Source organism: Chiloscyllium punctatum, chromosome 17, assembly GCF_047496795.1.
Source record: "Chiloscyllium punctatum isolate Juve2018m chromosome 17, sChiPun1.3, whole genome shotgun sequence".
NCBI lineage: Eukaryota > Metazoa > Chordata > Chondrichthyes > Orectolobiformes > Hemiscylliidae > Chiloscyllium > Chiloscyllium punctatum.
The window spans coordinates 51,852,456-51,872,450 of NC_092755.1; the positions used below are offsets into that span (position 1 = coordinate 51,852,456).

Here is a 19,995-nt window from a genome sequence, read left to right on the forward strand (position 1 = left end):
GATTGGAACTTTCCAGAAATTGCAGTCAACTTGCATCATTGGTAGTAGCCATATTATAGTCCAGCAAAGTCTAGTACAAAAAAAAAATTTAAAGGATGATTTTTTTTAAATAAAACAAGTTATGATCTGTTTTTGGTCTTCTGGTGCTGACAGATTCTATCTTTATACCATTTTTAATTTAGATAAAACATGACTTGAAGTGAGTCCAGAACACATTACACCTCGAAGATAACATGTTAGAGTGGTGAAGAGTTTCACTTTCAGCATAGAAATCCTGACCATATCTAGTGAATCTCAGATACTCAGTGAAGACAAAACATTTTTTTCTGCAGTGATGAGAATAAGAAGTCATACCATGCTATCCTCAAGTTTACTCAGCAACAGTTCAGAAACAACGTCAATAGAAAACTGACAGTGGACCACTTGATTGTTTATCACTATGAGGCCTCAAACAAAGCAGGGCTCATTCCAGAACTCCAACTTTGTTTCATCTAGATTTCATAAAATTTCTTCCCGAGCAGCTTCCTTAGTAATTCTCTCCAGAGGTGGTTATTCAGTAGATACTTCAAATGGTAAAACAATTTTTTTTCACAAAGAAAAATTGTTAAACAGTGCATTCACATCTCCTTTTGTTCCTTATGTCATTATTATTCACTTCTAGCTTTCATTATTGCTCCTTCCTTCATTTCCCTCAAACAAACCTTGCATTATTTTAAATGGGAATTCCCTCCTGTTTCGCTGCTTCCATACTTTCTTAAAATATATCTTTAGTTTCCACCAGTTCTGATGAAATATCAACCCAAAATATTATCTGCATCACTGTCTCCAGAGACACTGCTGAGCAATTTATGCTTTTATTTCAAATTTCAACCTGTAAGATTTTTGCTTTCATCCGAGTACAGGAGCCAGGTTGTCTGAATTCTTCTAATCCTGAGGACATTCTCTATGTGATAATTATTAGACTGACAGTGTCCAAACTTCTTATGCCTCAAAACGGACAAGCTTACATTAAAGTAGAAAGTTCAGTTACCACAAAAGGCGGCATCAATCGAGCTGTCACTGATTCCTGGAACAGCTGTTTTTAAAATACATAGGCAGAGAAATATAAAGCAAATGATCATGTGCCAGCAGTTAATTCCATCCACATCAAGCACTTGTGCTTTACTCCTTAACTATTAGGAAAAGAATGCATGCAATTTTATACTCAACAGCTATCTAACATAATCATTATATTTAAAACCTAATTAATGTGATTGCCAAGACATCATCTCACCCGTTGCTATACAGCATTAGGAAACAGATTTTTATTTTAAACTTTCTATTTAATCATGCTGTCATGAAATTAGAAGCGAAACTGAGGAGTGAAATTTGTTAGCTACTTAAAAGAATTATAGTGTTGAATTTGAATGATGCACACAGTGTGTTTTTGGAAGGTCTGATGTGATAGGCCAGTGCTTTTGGGTGGGTGGGGCGGGGTGGGGGAAACAGAAGAAGTCGAAATCTTGCATTGATGATCCTCTTTAAGAATTGGGTTTCTCTGGGAAATAACCTTACAAAAACATGACAGAAAAGTTCCAAGTTTAAAAGTCACAAGACCTTTCAGACAATTTCATTCCCACCACAAAATTTACTGCAGTCATCTTAAGTGTCTGAAAATCTACATTACACAACTTAGAACAGTACAGCACAGAACAGGCCCTTCAGCCCATGATGTTATGCCGACCACTGATCCTCATTTAAGGTAAACCTAATGTACGAACCCTCAAATTTCTGTGACCATAGGCATGTCCAGCAGTCTCTTAAATATCCCCAATAACCTCACCTCTACAACTGCTGCTGGCAATGCATTCCACGCTCTCACAACTCTCTGCGTAAAGAACCCACCTCTGACATCCCCTCTATACTTTCTGCCAAACAGCTTAAAACTATGACCCCTCGTGTTAACAATTCCTGCCCTGGGAAAAAGTCTCTGGCTATCAACTCTATTTATGCCTCTCATTATCTTGTACACCTCAATTAGGTCCCCTCTCTTCCTTCTTTTTTCCAATGAAAAAAGTCCGAGCTCAGTCAACCTCTCTTCGTAAGATAAGCCCTCCATTCCAGGCAGCATCCTGGTAAACCTCCTCTGAACCCTCTCCAAAGCATCCACATCTTTCCTATAATAGGGTGACCTGAACTAGACACAGTATTCCAGGTGCGGTCTAACCAAAGTTTTATAGGGCTGCAACAAGATCTCATGGCTCTTAAACTCAATATCCCTGTTAATGAAAGCCAAAACACCATATGCTTTCTTAACAACCCTGTCCACTTGGGTGGCAATTTTAAGGGATCTATGTACCTGCACACCAAGATCCCTCTGTTCCTCCACACTGCCAACAATCCTGTCTTTAATCCTGTACTCAACTTTCAAGTTTGACCTTCCAAAATGCATCACTTCGCATTTATCCAGGTTGAACTCCATCTGCCACATCTCAGCCCATCTCTGCATCCTGTCAATGTCCCGCTGCAGCCTACAACAGTCCTCTATACTGTCAATGACACCTCCAACCTTTGTGTTGTCTGCAAACTTACTAACCCATCCTTCAATCTCCTCATCCAAATCATTAATAAAAATTACAAAGTGTAGAGGCCCAAGAACAGAGCCCTGTGGAACACCACTCACCACTGACTTCCAGGCAGAATACTTTCCTTCGACTACCACTCGCTGTCTTCTGTCGACCAGCCAATTCTGTATCCAGACAGCTAAATTTCCCTGTATCCCATTCCTCCTGACCTTCTGAACGAGCTACCATGGGGAACCTTATCGAATGCCTTGCTGAAGTACATATACACCACATCCATCGCTCAACCCTCATCAACTTGTCTAGTAACATCCTCAAAGAACTCAGTAAGATTTATGAGGCATTACCTGCCTCTCACAAAGCCGTGCTGACTGCACTTAATCAAGCCATGCTCCTCCAGATGGTCATAAATCCTATCCCTCAGTTTCCTAAGATTAAATACAAGCTCAGGGTTCCACAATCTCCACTGGGAAGATCAAGGATGGATAGCAGTAGTTTTATGAAGCACATCATTTTAAACACACAGCAAGTTTTTCTAAAAGCCTTGAATACATATTGAACAATTTAAAGCCAATTACATTTTTTTAAAAATTCCTTCAGTGGAGCAGCAGGGGCCTATGTTCAAATCCCCACCATGTCTGATGACAGATTTGAATTCAATAAAAATCTGTAATTAGGACAATAATGATGTATATGAAATAATTGTCAATTATTAGAAAAACCCATCTGAATCCCTCATTGTCAACATCCTGGGGATTACCATTGACCAGAAATTGATCTGGATGAGACATGCAAGTACAGTGTCTATAAGAGCAGGTCAGGGGTTAGGAATACTGCAGCAAATAGTTCAACTCCTGACTCCCCAAACTGTCCAACATTAACAAGGTCTAAGTCAAGTCTGTTATGGAATATTCTCCACTTGCCTGTAAGAATGCAGCTCTGACAACATTCAAGAAGCTTGATACCATCTAGGTCAAAGCAGTCCACTTGACTGGCACCACATCCACAAACACTCAGTCACCCCACCATTGTACACACTGCTGCTGAGTGATAACCTGCAAGATGCACTGTAGAAATTCATCCACACTCCTCCCACAGCACCTTTCAATCCCATGATCAAAAACTTGCATTATGCAGAATGAAAAACTGCCCAATTAGTGTCAAAAATACTTGATATTAGAGAGCAAAAGAAGCTTTGTACCTGCAACGTGATGATATCTTCCCTTTTGAAGGGCTCATCGTTAAGGAGATCTTTGAAACACTTGGTCTTAATGTTCAGTTGCTCCACAGCCTAAATGAAGAGAAATAAAATACTAAAGAAGCTTCCGTATACACATAAAATGTTAGAAGTTTCTTCTGCAAGCTCATTTATGACAGTTACAACAAGTGACCATCATTTCTCCCTCTAAAGGGACCATCAAAGGATGCTGCTCAATCACTCACATGAAATACAAAATTGAAGACCCTTTCTGACGTGGTATAATTTTCCCTATACTGTTAGCTATAGTCTTTTTATGTCTAAAAAAATGAAGACAATAAAAAACGCAGCAAGGCCAAAATCAAGAAAAAAAAACAACAAAATGTCATGGACACTGGAAATCTGAAATAAAAAACTAAAATTAAATGAGCACCTGTAGAGAGGAACAGAGTTGACCTTTCAAATCAATAACCTTTCATTTGAATTGGGGAAAGTGATACAATCTTTAAAGTAAATGAAAGAAGGGAGGGGACAATAAAAACAAAATGATCTATTATAGAGTTGAAGACATTAAACAGATTAGAGAGGACAATTAATTGAGAAAAGGACTGGTAGTGCAAGGCCAAAGGGAGTAGTAATGGGACAAGTCAAACATAACAAAAGAGAAATCAACTATTGCCCGAAAGCAAAACAAGAATAAAACTGAAATCTGAAAAAAAAGAAAAGCAAAATGGGAGCAGAGGTTATAGAATCCCTACAATGTAGAAGCAGGCCATTCAGCCCACCAAGTCCACACCGACCCTCCAAAGAGCATTCCACCCAGACCCACCCCTTGACTCCAATGATGTGAAATTCAATGTCAAGCTAGATGGCAGCTAGTGCCAAACTGAAAAAGGAGGTGTTGCTCCCTCAGGTTTATATTCAGCCCAAATCAGGCAGCTATCTTTTTATCTTCCCGTCATGACAAAATCTACTCTTTGGTCTGTCTCTGCAGGGTCAGAACTGCCTGAACACCAGCTTTAGAACACAGAATAATATAGCACAGGAAGGGCGCTTCAGCCCACGATGCTGTGACGAATACGACACCAAATTTAACTACTCACTTCTGCATGTTCTTAGTCCATATCCCTGCATTCATTGAATATTTATGTTCTTATCTAAAAGCTTCTTAAACGCCCCTGTCATATCTGTCTCCACCACCACCCCAGCAGTGCTTTCCAGACTGTACCATTCCCTCACCTTAAATGCACACCCCCTAGCTTTAGACATTTCAGTTCTGGGAAAAAGATTTTGACTATCAATTCTATCTACACATCTCATAATTTTATCGACTTCTGTCAAGTCTCCCTTCAGTCTCCGCCGCTTCAGAGAAAACATCCCACGTTTTTCTAGCCTCTCCTTTGAGCTCATGCACTCTAATGCAGGCAGTATCCTGGTAAACCGATTCTGCACCCTCTCCAAAGCCTCCACACTATTCCTGTAATGTGGCGACCATAATTGTACGCAATACTTAAGTGTGGCCTAATCAAAGTCTTATAAAACTGTAATATGGCTCTTGTACCCAATTCCTTGACTAATAAAGGCAAGCATGCCATATGCCTTCTTTACCACCTTGTGTGGCCACTTTCAGGGAGCTATGGACTTAAACCACAAGATCCTTCTGTACATTACTGCTCTTCAGGGTCCTGCTAGCCTTAACATTTGATCTCCCAAAGTGCAGCATCTCACACTTAACCAGCTTAAGCTCCATCAGCCACTTCACCGCTCATATCTGTAACTGATCTATATTCACTGTGTTCTTTGACAACCTTCTACACTATCCACAAACCTACCGAACTTTGTATTATCTACAAACTTATTAACCCATATTTTCATCCAAATAACTTATATATATCTCACAAGCAGCAGAGGTCCCAGTGCAGATTCCTGAAGAACACCACTAGTCATGGATCTCCAGGCTAAAAAACACCCTCCACCGCTAACCACTACCTTCTACAGGCAAGCCAATTTTGAATCCATGTGGCCAAGTAACCATGGATCCAATGCTACAATAATTTTAAAAGACATTTTGATAGAAACTTGTTCAGAATTTATTGCAGTCAGTTTTGCAATCAGATGATGTCAGGTTTAGTTTAGAAAGTAACATTTGTTTGTTTATAAATGCCAGCAATAAAAAGCAGTCAAGTTTATCTTTATTATCAACCATGGAAAATCAAAAGCATTAAAATGGACTTCATCAAATGAGAATGAAGAATTCCATATCACCAGGACCTTTCTGCTGTTTCAGAAAAGCTTGAGGATTAGCCAGTGAATGAAGACTATATTATTAGCCTGAAATCATTTGGTAATAGAGGTAACCAAAAATACACCACTGCAAATACATTTAGTGACCTTCGGCACAATAAACTCTGACATGCATAGCATATGCCAATCCCAAGCAATACACAGTGAAGTATAATATGGTTCAATATTGCTGCAGGATAGCATATCAACTTAAACCAAAGGATGCCAGCACAGAAGTTTGCCATCTGTTACTGTGTAACACAACATTTGCTCATCAGTGGATATGTCGCAAATAAACGCCATAACTACCACCAAGATACTACTACTACTGCAATTTATACTGGCATATCAACAGCTCAAGTGTTATTCAGACATAAAGTCAAGGTCCAATATGTCATTTATAGAGACAAGAGTTAATGGGGACAAATAGCGACACAGAAAACACATCACTTCAGTTGTTTATTCCACAGACTGTATCTGTTGATGTTTTACAACATTGGTAGAAGTTGTTGGGAAACAGGCAAGGAATGTCTGCACAGAATGGAGAATGCCTTTGCGAATGTAATCACCTATTCAAAATGGAATTCAAAGGTGGATTTTAATTCAATTAACTAGAATAGAAAGGATATTCCAATACGAAGGAATCTCCAAAGCTTGAGTGAAATGAGAGGGGTTGTGTCACTGCTTGGAGTTTTATTTTAAAAATAGGTCTTCAAACAGAGAGGGGTAATGGATGAGCAAACATCTAGGTAAATTTCAAAAGGTGGTTTAATAAAAAGCAGTGCTGCAATATCGGGATTTCATATATACTCTATTGGATGGAAAAAGTAGTGCAATAGTTAGGGACAGAGAGAATTTCTGAAATGTGCACAGCACAGGAGGAATTTCTCTATCAATGTGTTTCCAATTCAACACGGATAAAAAGGAATAGAAATCTGGTTCTGAGAAATAAACAGGGCAAGGTGCATACATGACAGTAGCAAATCATCTTCTAACAGTCATCACAACTTAGATTACAGTAACTGCAGAAAGAAGCTTAACAAAGATGGCAAATATATTCAACTGGAGAAAAGATAACAGCAGTGGTTGGAGAACGAGCCCTGTACAAGTGTAATTAGAAAAAGCAATTGCAGGGTGAACTGGTAACAAAGGAATAGTGGGCATTCAGGGAAGATATGTTTCAGGTACAAATTAGGACTATTCCTTTGAAATAACAGATTGGGCATCCACATCTAATGTGCTCTCGATATTAAATGTAAAACAAAACAGAAAAAAGGAGGCTTATGCCATATGCTAGGAGCAAGAGGCAGTTAATAATCAAGAATATTATAAAAAGTAAAGCATGATAAAATTGAGATCAGAGGCAAGAGGAGATTAAGGGAACAGATTACCAGATAATAATAAATTGAGCCCAAAAACACCAGCCATTCCCCCATTGTTATGGAATGTATCCTAGGTCACTGAAAGAATCAAATGTAGAAATAGCAAAAGGCATTGGTTACAGTGCTTCAAACACCAATGTACTCAGTTGCACAGTACAAGAGGGCTCAAGAGCTGCAAATACTACATCATTATTCAAGAATGGAGAGAATGACAAACCAGGAAACTATAGGCTAGTCAGGTTAATATTAGTAGTGCAGAAGTTCGTTGAAGGGATCAATGTCAATTGAAAGGATCATCAAAGTCAAAATAAAATTTCATTTGGAAAGGTATGCATTAATCAAGAAAGGCTAGCTTGGATTTGTTACATGTAAATCAAATATGACTTTACTCATCAAATTCATTGAGGAAGAAACAAAGAAACTTGAACAAAGTGGTGCACTTGATGTTGCATGTACAGACATTCAGAAGGCATTAAACAAACTACACACAGGTTTTATAAAAAGTTGAAATTGAGGGGATGATAGGATTACGAATCTAACATTGGCTTTGTAATGGGAAGCAGAGTGTCCTGTTTGATGGAGGTTTTCAGATGCAGTTTTGAGTCCATTAATATTTTGAATTGTTATAAACAGCCTAAACAATTATAAAGTTTTACATCATCCATAAATTTGACAATGTAGTAAACAATATTAAGGATAGCTGTACGCTTAAGGATGGTGAAATGGATAGAATCATGACAGCTGGAGATAGGTGTGAAGAGACTATTAGGGAAAGAGCTATATATGACATGGTATGCCAAGGTGTAGATAAGCAATGAACTTGATCTACATAATATACAAACCATTAAAGGTGACATGGAGAGTAGATAAGGGGATTAAAAAGCATACGGGTTACTGGTTTTACAAATGTAGGCATAGAACATAAAAGCAAAGAGACTATGCTGAAAGTTTTTAAGGTACTAGTTAGACATTAGCTGGAGGCTTCGCAATTCAGTAATTAAAGTTATTAGAAATAAATAATCCATAAAAAGTTTCAGGAGGGAGTATTTGAAGATGACTTACAGGGTTACATAAAAAGCTTGAAATATGAGCCTAAGCACTATTACTCTTTCATACAGCCAGCACAAATACAGTAGGCTGAAGAATCTCCTCCTGCACTGTAAATATTTATGATCCTATATCATTGTGGTCATCCTGATAATCAGAATCATGTTGGTTACATCTTCAGAACAAAGAGTACATGACTAAATGTTCAACCCTTATCCTACTCTCCCACAAAGGAAATGATGTTGCTACTGTCTGGTTCACCAACACCCTAATACGAGAAACAGAACAAGGAAGAAGCCATATGGCCGCTTAGGCCTGCTCTGCCATTTGCTAAGATCATGCCTGATCAGATTTGGCTTTAATTCCAATTTCCCGGCTCCCTCCACATAACTCTCAAATGTCTTGACGATCAGAAATCTGTCTCATCCTGGCTTGATATATCAAAAGCCCAGACTCCTTTGCTCTCTGAGTTTGAGAATTCCAGAGATCAGAGGTTTAAAAAACCCATCTCCTTAAATAGGAGATTTATTCTTTTGAACTGTGCTCTTTGGTTCTAAATTTCTCCATTAGGGAAAACATTTTCACAGCATCTACCTGTAACTTCTGAGAAGGCTTAACATGTTTCAGTAAGATCACCTTATTATTCTAACTCCAGTGAATATAGAGTCAAATGATTCAAATGTTTCTCATATGACAACTGCCCCAGGAATCAGTCAAGTGAACACTCTCTGAACTGTTTCCAATGAAAGTAAGTTGCTCCTAAAACAAAGGAGATTAAAACTGTGCGTATTACTCCAGTCACATTCTCACTAACGTACTGCAAATTATAGCAAGACCTCCCATTTATACTTCATGCTGTTTGCAACAAAAGTTAACAGTCTATTTGCCTCTTTACTTACTGTATTTCCTATATGCTAACCTTTAGAGACTCATGTACAAGCTCATCAGATTCTATCCTATTACAGGAGAAAGTGAGGACTGGAGATGCCGGAGACCAGAGTTGAAAAGTGTGGTGCTGGAAAAGCGCAGCAGGTCAGTCAGCATCCGAGGAACAGGAAAATCGACATTTCAGGCATAAGCCCTTCTTCATCCTGAAAGAAGGGCTTATGCCCGAAACGTCGATTTTCCTGCTCCTCAGATGCTTATGACCTGCTGTGCTTTTCCAGCACCACACTTTTCAACTCTATTCTTTTACAGCATTCTGCAACTCTTGTTTAAATAATATACTGCTTTTCCATCTTCCCAAACTGGACAGCCTTACATTTTCAGTCCTCACATCTTCCCACCTTATACATTATCTGTTCAATCTTTGACCGTCTAAGTAATCTACCTTTATTTCTTTCCAGGTCCTTTATGGCCTCCCCACGTACTGCCTTCCTACCCATCTTTGCATTGTCAGTTATTTGACTACAATACCCTCTGGTATCTTTATCTAAATAAGTAATATAGATTGCAAAGAAACAATGCCCAGCAGCACTTACTACTGCTTGCCAACCTGTAAATGACCCTTTTACCCAAACTGCTTTCTGTTAGCTTGTCAATTCTTTACCTATGCTAATAAAATACTCCCTTCACCACTAGCCCTCACCTTTATACAGTACCTTGCTTTAAGAAATACAATCTACTGTTCCCCTTTATCCATCCTGTTTGTTACATCCTCAAAGGACTCCTTAATAGAATTGTCAAAAATGATTTCACTTTTATAAAATCATGCTTACACTGCTATTAAGGAGCTACAATCTACACATACCAGAGACTCCTTTACCTGCCATTTCTCACCTCCAATCAAACTGATTACACATCATAAGTTTCCAAGCAAAGATAATTTCTCAACAGTGTACTGATCGCATCTTTTATTGACAGAGTTACCCAACCTCCTTTCCCATACTTCATATACTTTCAGAAAACAAATCCTTGAATATCCAGTACGTAGCTGTGGTCACTTTGAAACTATGGTTCTATTGTAGCCATCATATCATACCAATTCATATCTAGTAATGTTATCAATTTGTTGATCTTTATTTGAATGCACACAGCATTCATCATTAAAGCCTTTAATTTTCTTCTTACTTTTTTGCCCTATCACATAAAAACACAGAAACTAGATGCAAGAGTAGGCCATTTGGCCCTTCAAGCCTGCACCAGCATTCAATACGATCATGGCTGATCATGCAATCTGAGTATCCCATTCCCACCCTCTCCCCATGCCCCTTATCCGCAAGGGCTACATCCAACTCTCTCTTGAATATATCTAATGAACTGGCTCCAACAGTATCCTGTGGGAGAGAATTCCCTAGGTTCACAACTTTGAGTGAAGAAATTCTTCTTCATCTCAGTCCTTACCCCTTGTTCTGGACTTGCCCAACATTGGGAACATCCTTCCCGCATATAACCTATCCAGTCCCATCAGGATTTTATATGTTTCTATGAGATCTCCTGTCATTCTTCTAAATTCCAGTGAATACAAGCCCAGTTGATCCAGTCTTTCTTCTTATGACAGTCCTGTCATCCCAGGAATCAGTCTGGTGAACCTTCGCTGGACTCCCTCAATCGCAACGCCCTTCCTCAGACTAGCAGACCAAAACTGCACAAAGTACTCAAGGTATGGCCTCACCAAGGCCCTGTACAACTGTAACAAGACATCCTTACTCTAATACTCAAATCCTCTCACTATGAAGGAGAGAATACCCATTAGCTTTCCTCACTGCCTGCTGCACCTGCATGCCATCCTTCAGTGACTGTTCCACCATGACAAAGAGTTCTCGTTGCACCTCACCTTTTCCTAAACTGCCACCATTCAGGTAACAATCTGCCCTCCTTTATTTTTGTGACCAAAATGGATAACACCTCACATTTATCCAAATTATATTGCATTTGGCAAGTATTTGCCCAAACAGCCAGTCTGTCCAAGTCACCCTACAGCCTCTTAGCATCCTCCTCACAGCACACACTGCCACCCAGCTTAGTCTCATCTGCAAATTTGGAGATACTGCATTCAATTCATTCTACTTAATGCACATTGTGATCAGCTGAGGTCCCAGCACTGAACCCTGCAGCACCCACTCATCACTGCCTGCCACTCTGAAGAGGATCCATTTATTCCAACTCTCTGCTTCCTAACTGCCAAACAGTTCCCTCTCCATGTCAATACAATACCTCCAATAGCATGACCTTTAATTTTCCGTCACATCCTCAAACAATTTCAGAAGATTTGGCAAGCATGACTCCCCTTTAGTGAACCCATGCTGACTAGGATTGATTCTGTCTCTGCTTCCTAAATGCTCAATTAATACATCCTTAATGAATTTTCCCTCCACCGAAACCAGCCCATAATTCCCCATTTTCTCTCTCTTCCCCCCTTTTCTAAAAAGTGGAGTTATGTTAGCTAACCAACAGTCCACTGGAACTCCTTCAGAGTCTACAGAATGCTGGAAAATGATCACCAATGCACCTGCTATTTCTACAGCCACTTCCTTAAGTACTCTGGGATGTAGAGCATCAGGCCCTGCCGATATATCAGGTTTTAATCCCATCAATACCATTTCCTGATTGATAAGAATTTCCTTCACCTCTCCTTCATGCTTGACATTCTGTCCCCTAACACTTCCGGAAGATTATTTCTGTCCTCCTTAGTGAAGGCAGATTTGGTCACTTGGTCTGCCATTTCTTTGTTCTCCGTTATGAATTCACCTGATTCTAACTGCAAGGGACCTACAGTCTTCACCAGTCTTTTTCTAATCTCAAACTAAACTAGTCCCACCTGTCTGCTCCGGGACCATATCCCACCAAACCTTTCCTATTCATGTGGTAAAAACAATGACTGCAGATGCTGGAAACCAGATTCTGGATTAGTGGTGCTGGAAGAGCACAGCAGTTCAGGCAGCATCCAAGTAGTGTCCTATTCATGTGTCTACCCAAAAACATGAAAATTTGTGGTGTAGTTCTTTCAGTTAGCTATTGGGTTTTCAGATTTATTGTTCAAAGTTAATAGTGTCAGTGTGAAACTAAACACATTGGCAAAAGAGACAAAGTACATAAAAGTGAAAGGAACAGTTAGGTATCTATTGGTAAATATAACACTCATTGTAAACACCCCTGCAAAGTAAGTTGCCACGAGCAAGATTGACTGACCATTCAATAACTTCAAGGTCACTTGCTTTTTAAATAAGCAGACAGGTTATTTTAGCCTCGTTCAACATATTGGACACGCTTCACATGGAGTACTGTTACAATTCAAAATGCGACAGGACAGTGAAACATTGTAGCGGATTTACAGAAGTGGCAAGGATAATTTTGGATCCAAAATTTATCCAGTTCAGTGGGCCACGTTTTATTGCATGCGCTCCTGTGATAAATACTAGGGGACATATTCTTGAGGAAAGATTCCCAGAAAACAGAAGAAAGAACCATACTGCATATAGGAAAATTCTAAGGATAGTTTATGATTAAGTGCTGAAAGCACATTAGATTTTCACTCAATGAGAAATTAAGAGGGGAACAACAAAGCAATAGATTCAGATTTTTAAGCCTTACTGTGACATGGGTAGATTTCCATGTCAGATTCTGAGATCAGTCTGTGCATGTTGCATTGTAACAGTTGGTGGGTGTCAGTGAAACCCACGAAGTCCACATCTGCAGCAAGGGTTTGCTGCTCAAAGAACTTCAGATCAAAGTTACTGAGTTGCAGTCTGAGCTGTGGCCATTGCAATACATCAGGGACTGATCAATCCCTGGACACTGCATTTCAGGAGACAGTCTCACACATACCCTACAGTTTATGACATCCTACTTAGCCGTGAAAGGAGGGCGTGACTGTGACTGAGACAGGGATGGGGAACCAGAGTTTACCATTGGAGAGGCCACTGCCAGTGCCCTCATCTAACAGTTGGGAGATACTTGCTCTGATGTGAACAAGGATCCAGACTGCAGGCAGGATGAGCAAAGTGACCTCAATACAGTGTTCTAGATGAACATTCAAATTGGGGGAGAAAGAGAGATTTTGTAGAAGTCGGAGATAGCATTCTTAGGAGAATAAATACTGTTCTCTGCAGAAAAGGAAGTGCCATATACCATGCAGCTGAACTCTGGTGCCAGGATCTCTCTTCTGGGCTGGAGAGGAACTTGGAGTGAGAGTGGAAGGAATCAGTTCTCATGATCTAGGCATAATGACATAGCTAGGTCTAGGAAAGAGGTTCTGCTGATTACAAGTAGTTCGGGACTAAACAAAAGAATTTTTAAAAAGACGATAATCTCATCTCAGGATGACAATCCCAGCCACATGCATATTGGCATAGGATTAAGAGATCAACGAAGAAAATACATGGCTCAAAGACTGGTGTGGGAGAAATGGGTCTGATTCATGAAGCACTGGCACCAGTAATGGGGAAAGAAACAGTTGCCCTGTTGGGAGCAGAGCCCTGGTGAATTGTATGGCTGTAGATAGAACTTCAAACTAATTAGTTGTGAGTGGGTGGGTTGGGGGTTTGCAGTTTCAATTGAAGAGACGTTTAAAAAAAAAAATCAGGAAGAAATGAAACAGCAGAGGCGCAAAGCAGTTTGGGGTGAACTATAATGCAAATGTGACAGGAAGGGGTAGATGATACATATAGAGCAGAAATAGCAACAGAAAGTGGAACAGACTAAGTAGTAATGGTAAAGTCGAGGGCTCATTATCTGAATGCATGCCACATTTGTAATAAGATAGATGAGGTTACAGCACAAATAGAAATAAATGAATACAACTTGACAGCTAACACAGAGATGTGGTTGCTGGGTGATCATATAGGTGTACAGCATGGAAACAGACCCTTCAGTCCAACTCGTCCATGCTGACAAGATATCCTAGCCTACTCTAGTCCCATTTGCCAGCACTCGGCGCATATCCCTCTACACCCTTCCTAGTCATATACCAATCCAGATACCTTTCAATGTTGTAATTGTACCATCCTCCACCACTTCCTCTGGCAGCTCATTCCAAACACACACCACCCTCTACGTCCCTGATATATCTTTCCCCTCTCACCCTGAACCTATGCCCTCTAGTTCTGGACTCCCCCACCCCAGGGAAAAGACCTAGTCTATTTATCCGATCCACGTCCCTCATGATTTTATAAACCTCTATGAGGTCACCTCTCAACCTCCGATACTCCAGGGAAAACAGCCCAGCCTAATCAGCCTCTCCCTATAGATTAAACCCTCCAACCCTGGCAACATCCTTGGACATCTTTTCTGAACCCTTTCAAGTTTCACAACAATCTTCCCATAGCAAGGAGACCATAATTGCACACAATATCCCATAAATGGCCTAACCAATGTCCTGTACAGCTGCAACATGACCTCCTAACTCCCATACTCAATGCTCTGACCAATAAAGGAAAACATACTAAACACCTTTTTCACTATCCTATCTACCTGCAACTCCTCTTTCAAGGAGCTATGAACCTGCACTTCAAGATCTCTTTGTTCCCCAACACTCCCTAGGACCTTACCATTAAGTGTACAAGTCCTGCTCTGATTTGCTTTTGCAAAATGCAGCACCTCGCATTTATCTAAATTAAACTCCACTTGACACTCCTCAGCCCATTAGCCCATCTGATCAAGATACCGTTGTACTCTGAGATAACCTTCATCACTATCTAGTACACCACCAATTTTGCTGTCATCTGGTAACTTACTAACTATACCTCCTATGTTCACATTCAAATCATTTATATAAATGGGGAACATTAGTGGACCCAGCACCGATCCTTGTGGCACACCACTAGTCACAGGTCTCCAGTCTGAAAAACAACCCTCCACGATCATCATCTGCCTTCTACCTTCAAACCAGTTCTGTATCCAAATGGCTAGTTCTCCCTGCATTCCAGGAGATATAACCTTGCTAACCTGACAATGTTCCCCATGGGAGTCTAACACCTTACTGAAGTCCATATAGATCACGTCCACCACTCTGCCCTCATCAATCTTCTTTGTTACTTCTTCAAAAAACTCAATCAAGTTTGTGAGACATGATTTCCCACGCACAAAGCCATGTTGACTAACCCTAATCAGTCCTTGCCTTTCTAAATATAAGAAAATCCTGTCCTCCAGGCTTCCCTCCAACAACTTGCCCACCACCAATGTCAGGCTCACCAGTCTATAGTTCCCAGACTTTTCCTTATCCCCTTTCTTAAATAGTGGCACCATGTTAGCCAACCTCCAGTCTTCTGACACCTCACCTATGACTGTTAATGATACAAGTATCTCAGCAAGGAGTCCAGCAGTCACTTCCTTCGCTTCCTACAGAATTTGAGGGTACCCCTTATCAGGTCCTGGGGATTTGTCCACTTTTATTTTTTTTAGATTACTTTTTTTTTAGATTACTTACAGTGTGGAAACAGGCCCTTCGGCCCAACAAGTCCATACCGACCCTCCGAAGAGCAACCCACCCAGACCCATTCCCCTACATTTACCCCTTCACCTCACACTACAGGCAATTTAGCTAGGTCAATTCACCTAACCTGCACATTTTTGGACTATGGGAGGAAACCGGAGCACCCGGAGGAAACCCACACAGACACAGGGAGAATGTGCAAACTCCACACAAACAGTTGCCTGAGGCAGGAATTGAACCCAGGTCTCTGGTGCTGTGAGGCAGCAGTGCTAACCACTGTACCACCATGCCACCCTTTATGTTTCAAGACATTCAGCACCATCTCCTCTGTAAAGTGGACATTTTTCAAGATGTCACCATCTATTTCCCTACATTCTATATTTTGCACATCCTTCTCCACATTGATGCAAATTACTCGTTTCGTATCTCCCCCATCTCCTGCAGCTCCACGCATAGGCTGCCTTGCTCATCTTGGAGGGGACCTATTCTCTCTGTAGTTTCCTTTTTGTCCTTAATGGTATTTATAGAAACCCTTTGGATTCTCCTCAACCCTATTTGCAAAAGCTATCTCATGTCCCCTTTCTGACCTCCTGATCTCCCTCTTAAATATACTCATACTGCCTTTACACTCTAAGGGTAGATAATGGTCTAGAAGAACATGCAAAAAGGAATAGAGGTGGATTTTTTTTAATAAAGCATTTTATCAGTGTAGTATGAGGAGTAATACAGATGCAATAGATTGGGGTTTGGAATCGGTATTGTGATGAGGAATCAGTTTGGGTGGAGTAAGGAACAGCAAGGGATGGGTGTGTGCCATCTACAGATCAACAAAGAAATGCATAATATGGAGCAAAGTACAAATCAGGAAATAACGGAGGCACGCCAGAATAGCACCACAACTATCATGGCTGATTTCATGCTGCACGTTGACTGGACAAATCCGATGGGAAAGGGTAAATTGAAGAAACATCTGTGCATCAGAGATTGTTCTTAGCACAGAACATTGTCCAGTCCTGGAAAACAGATTACTTCAGATTTAGATGATAAACACAGGGGTAGAAATTAGGCCATTCAGCCCATCGAGTCTGCTCTGACATTTAATAATGGCTGGTAAGTTTCTCAACCCCATTTCTCCCACTTTCTCCCCATAACCCTTAATCCCTTTGTCAATCAAGAACCTATCTATCTATCTCAGTCTTAATTTTACAGCGTGACCTGGCCTCTGCAACCTCATGAGGCAGTGAATTCCATAGATTCCCCACTCTCTGGCTGAAGAAGTGTCTCCTTATCTCTGTTCTAAAAGGTCTTCCCTTTACACTAAGGCTGCGCCCTCAGGTTCTAGTCTCTCCTATAATTAGAAACATCTTCCCAATGTCCACGCTGTCCAGGCCGTTCAGCATTCTATAAGTTTCAATTAGATCTCCCTCATCCTACTAAACTCCATAGAGTATAAACCTAGAGTCTTCAAACATTCCTCATATGCTTTCATTCCTAGGACCATTCTCGTGACCCTACTCTGAACAGTCCAGGGCCAGTACATCCTTCCTGAGGTATGGGGCCCAAAACTGTGATCAATACTCCAAAACATGGTCTGACCCATTTAGTGATGGGTTATGAGTGAGAATTAATAAGAGATCGTGGAGTTAAGGGTTCTCTCATGGGTAGTGATCCCAAGAATTTCTAATTCAGGCTGAGGAAGAGTAATTTAGGGCCCTCATCTCATCTGGTCCACTATTTGATCATGGCTGATATGCTTCTCTTCCTCATTCTCCTGCCTTCTGCCCGTAAGCTTTGATCCCCTTACTAACCAAGTACCTATCTACCTCTGTATTAAATACACTCAATGATTTCACCTCCACAGCCTTCTGCAGTAACGAGTTCTACAGATTTACCACCCTCTGTCTGAAGAAATTCTTCCTCATCTTGGTCCTCAAGAGTCTTGCCTTTTGTCTCAGGCATTGCCCTGTTTTACTAGTGGAAACATCCCCATATCCAATATCTGGGCCTCTCAGCACTCTGTAGGTTTCAATAAGATTCCCCCTCATCCTTCTAAACTCCATTGAGTATAGACTCAGAATTCTCAATCACTCCTCATATGGCAAACCCTTCATTCCCGGGTTCATTCTTGTAAATCTTCGCTGGACTCTTCAAAGGCTAGCACATCCTTCTTTTGACATGTGGCCCAAAACTGCTCCCAATGTTCCAAACATGGTCTAACCACAGCTTTATACAGCCTCAGCAGTACACTCCTCCTCTTGTATTCGAGCCCTCTCCAAGTGAATGCTTACATTGCATTTTCCTTCCTAAATGCAAACTCAGCCTGCATGTTAATCTTAGAAACCTGAACTAGGATTCCTTAGTCCCTCTGTGCTTCAAATTTAGAAAATAGTCCATGCCTCCATTCTTCCTACCAAAGTGCATAACCTCACACTTCCCCATTGTATTCCATCTGCCACTTCTTTGCCCAATCTCCTAGCCTGTTCAAGTCCTTCTGTAACTTCCCCACCTCTTCAACACTACCTGTCCCCTCACCTATCTTTGCGTCATCAGAAAACTTAGCAACAATGTCCTCTGTTCCTCTATCCAGATCACAGTGTATAATGTAAATAGTTGTGGTTCCGACACTGACCTTTGTGGAACTCCACTAGCTGTCAGTTCGCATCCCAAAAAATTCCTCTCTATCCCCATTTACAGCCTTCTTCCAGTCAGCCGTTTCTCTATCCTTTCCAGTACTTTGTCCTTAACTCTAACATTTTTCTTATTTCACAGCATTCAGTGTGGCATCTTGTCCAAGTCCTTCTGAAATTCAAATAGATCACATCCACTTTGTCTAACTTGTTCATTACTTCCTTAAGGAATTCTAACAGACTGGTCAGGCATGACCTCCCCTTCACGAAGCAGTACTGACTTAGCCCTCTTTTATCATGCACTTCCATGTACTCTGCAATCTCATCCTTAATAAGAGACACTCAAATCTTAACTGCGACCAGGCTAACCAGCTTAAAATTTCTTGCCTTCTGCCTCCCTCCCTTCTTAAATATTTTTCAATCCTCTGCAGCCCTCCAGAGATTCCTGAAAAATCTCCACCAATGCCACCACAATCTCCTCAGCTATCTCTTCACAACTCTGGGCTGTAGTCTGTCTGGTTCAGATGATTCATCTATATTCAGACTTTTGAGCTTCTCCAGCGCTTTCTCTTCAGTGATGAACTCTACACTCATCTCTGCCCCCTGACTCACTTGAAGTTCTGATATGTTACTAGTGTCCATAATGAAGACTGATACAAAGTTCAGTCTATGTCACTTCTTTGCTCCCCATTGCTACTTCTCCAGCATAATTTTCCAGTGATCCAATCCCCATTCTTGCCTCTCTCTCACTTTTGATGCATCTAAAAAAACTCGGGCAATCTTCTTTTTTATATTACTCACTAGTTCACCTTCATGTTTCATCTTCTGCCCACTTACTTTTTTTTTTGTTTTCCTCTGCTGGTTTTAAAGACTTCATCATCATTTTGTCTTCCTACTGATCTTCACCACATTGTGTGTTTTTACTTATGCTTTTATGCTGTCCCTGACTTTCTTTCTCAACCATGATTGCCTCATCCTCCCCTTAGTAAGTTTCTTCTTTCTGGGATGAATTTGTCCTTTGCCTCTCAAATTATCCCCACAAATTCCTGCCATTGCTGCATCACTATCTTTCCTGACAGACTCCCTTCCAACCAACTCTGGCCCCTTCCTCATGCCCTTCTAGTTACCTCTACTCAATTGTAACACCATTACAGCTAATTCGAGCTTCTCCCTCCCAAACTACAGGGTGAATTCTGTCCTATTATGGTCAATGCCTCCCGACTGGTTCCTTCACCTTAAGCTTCCTAATCACATCTGCCTCATTGCACATCACTAAATCCAAAATTGCCTCTTCCCCTGTGGGATCTACCACAAGATACTCCAAAACACTATTTCATAGATTCCACAAATTCTTTTTTTTTAAAAAGTTCGGCTACCAACCTGATTTTCCCAATCCAGCTGCATACTGGGTCTCTCTCAGCTTTGGAACAGTGAGTTTCTTACATGCCTTTTCTATCTCCTGATTTATTTTCTGTCCCACATCTTGACTAATGCAAGGGGGCCTGTACATAACTCCCATCAGGAA

The 19,995-nt window shown here is 40.7% G+C and overlaps 1 protein-coding gene across 1 annotated transcript in view; it reads right to left on the reverse strand.

Moving 5' to 3' along the window:
* Nucleotides 1–19,995, reverse strand: part of ppil2 (peptidylprolyl isomerase (cyclophilin)-like 2) — a 369,843-nt gene that overhangs the window by 264,998 nt on the left and 84,850 nt on the right. Inside the window, exon 8 of the mRNA XM_072587119.1 lies at nucleotides 3,763–3,852. Coding sequence (XP_072443220.1) covers nucleotides 3,763–3,852 — 90 coding nt within the window. The remainder of the gene's footprint in view (nucleotides 1–3,762; nucleotides 3,853–19,995) is intronic.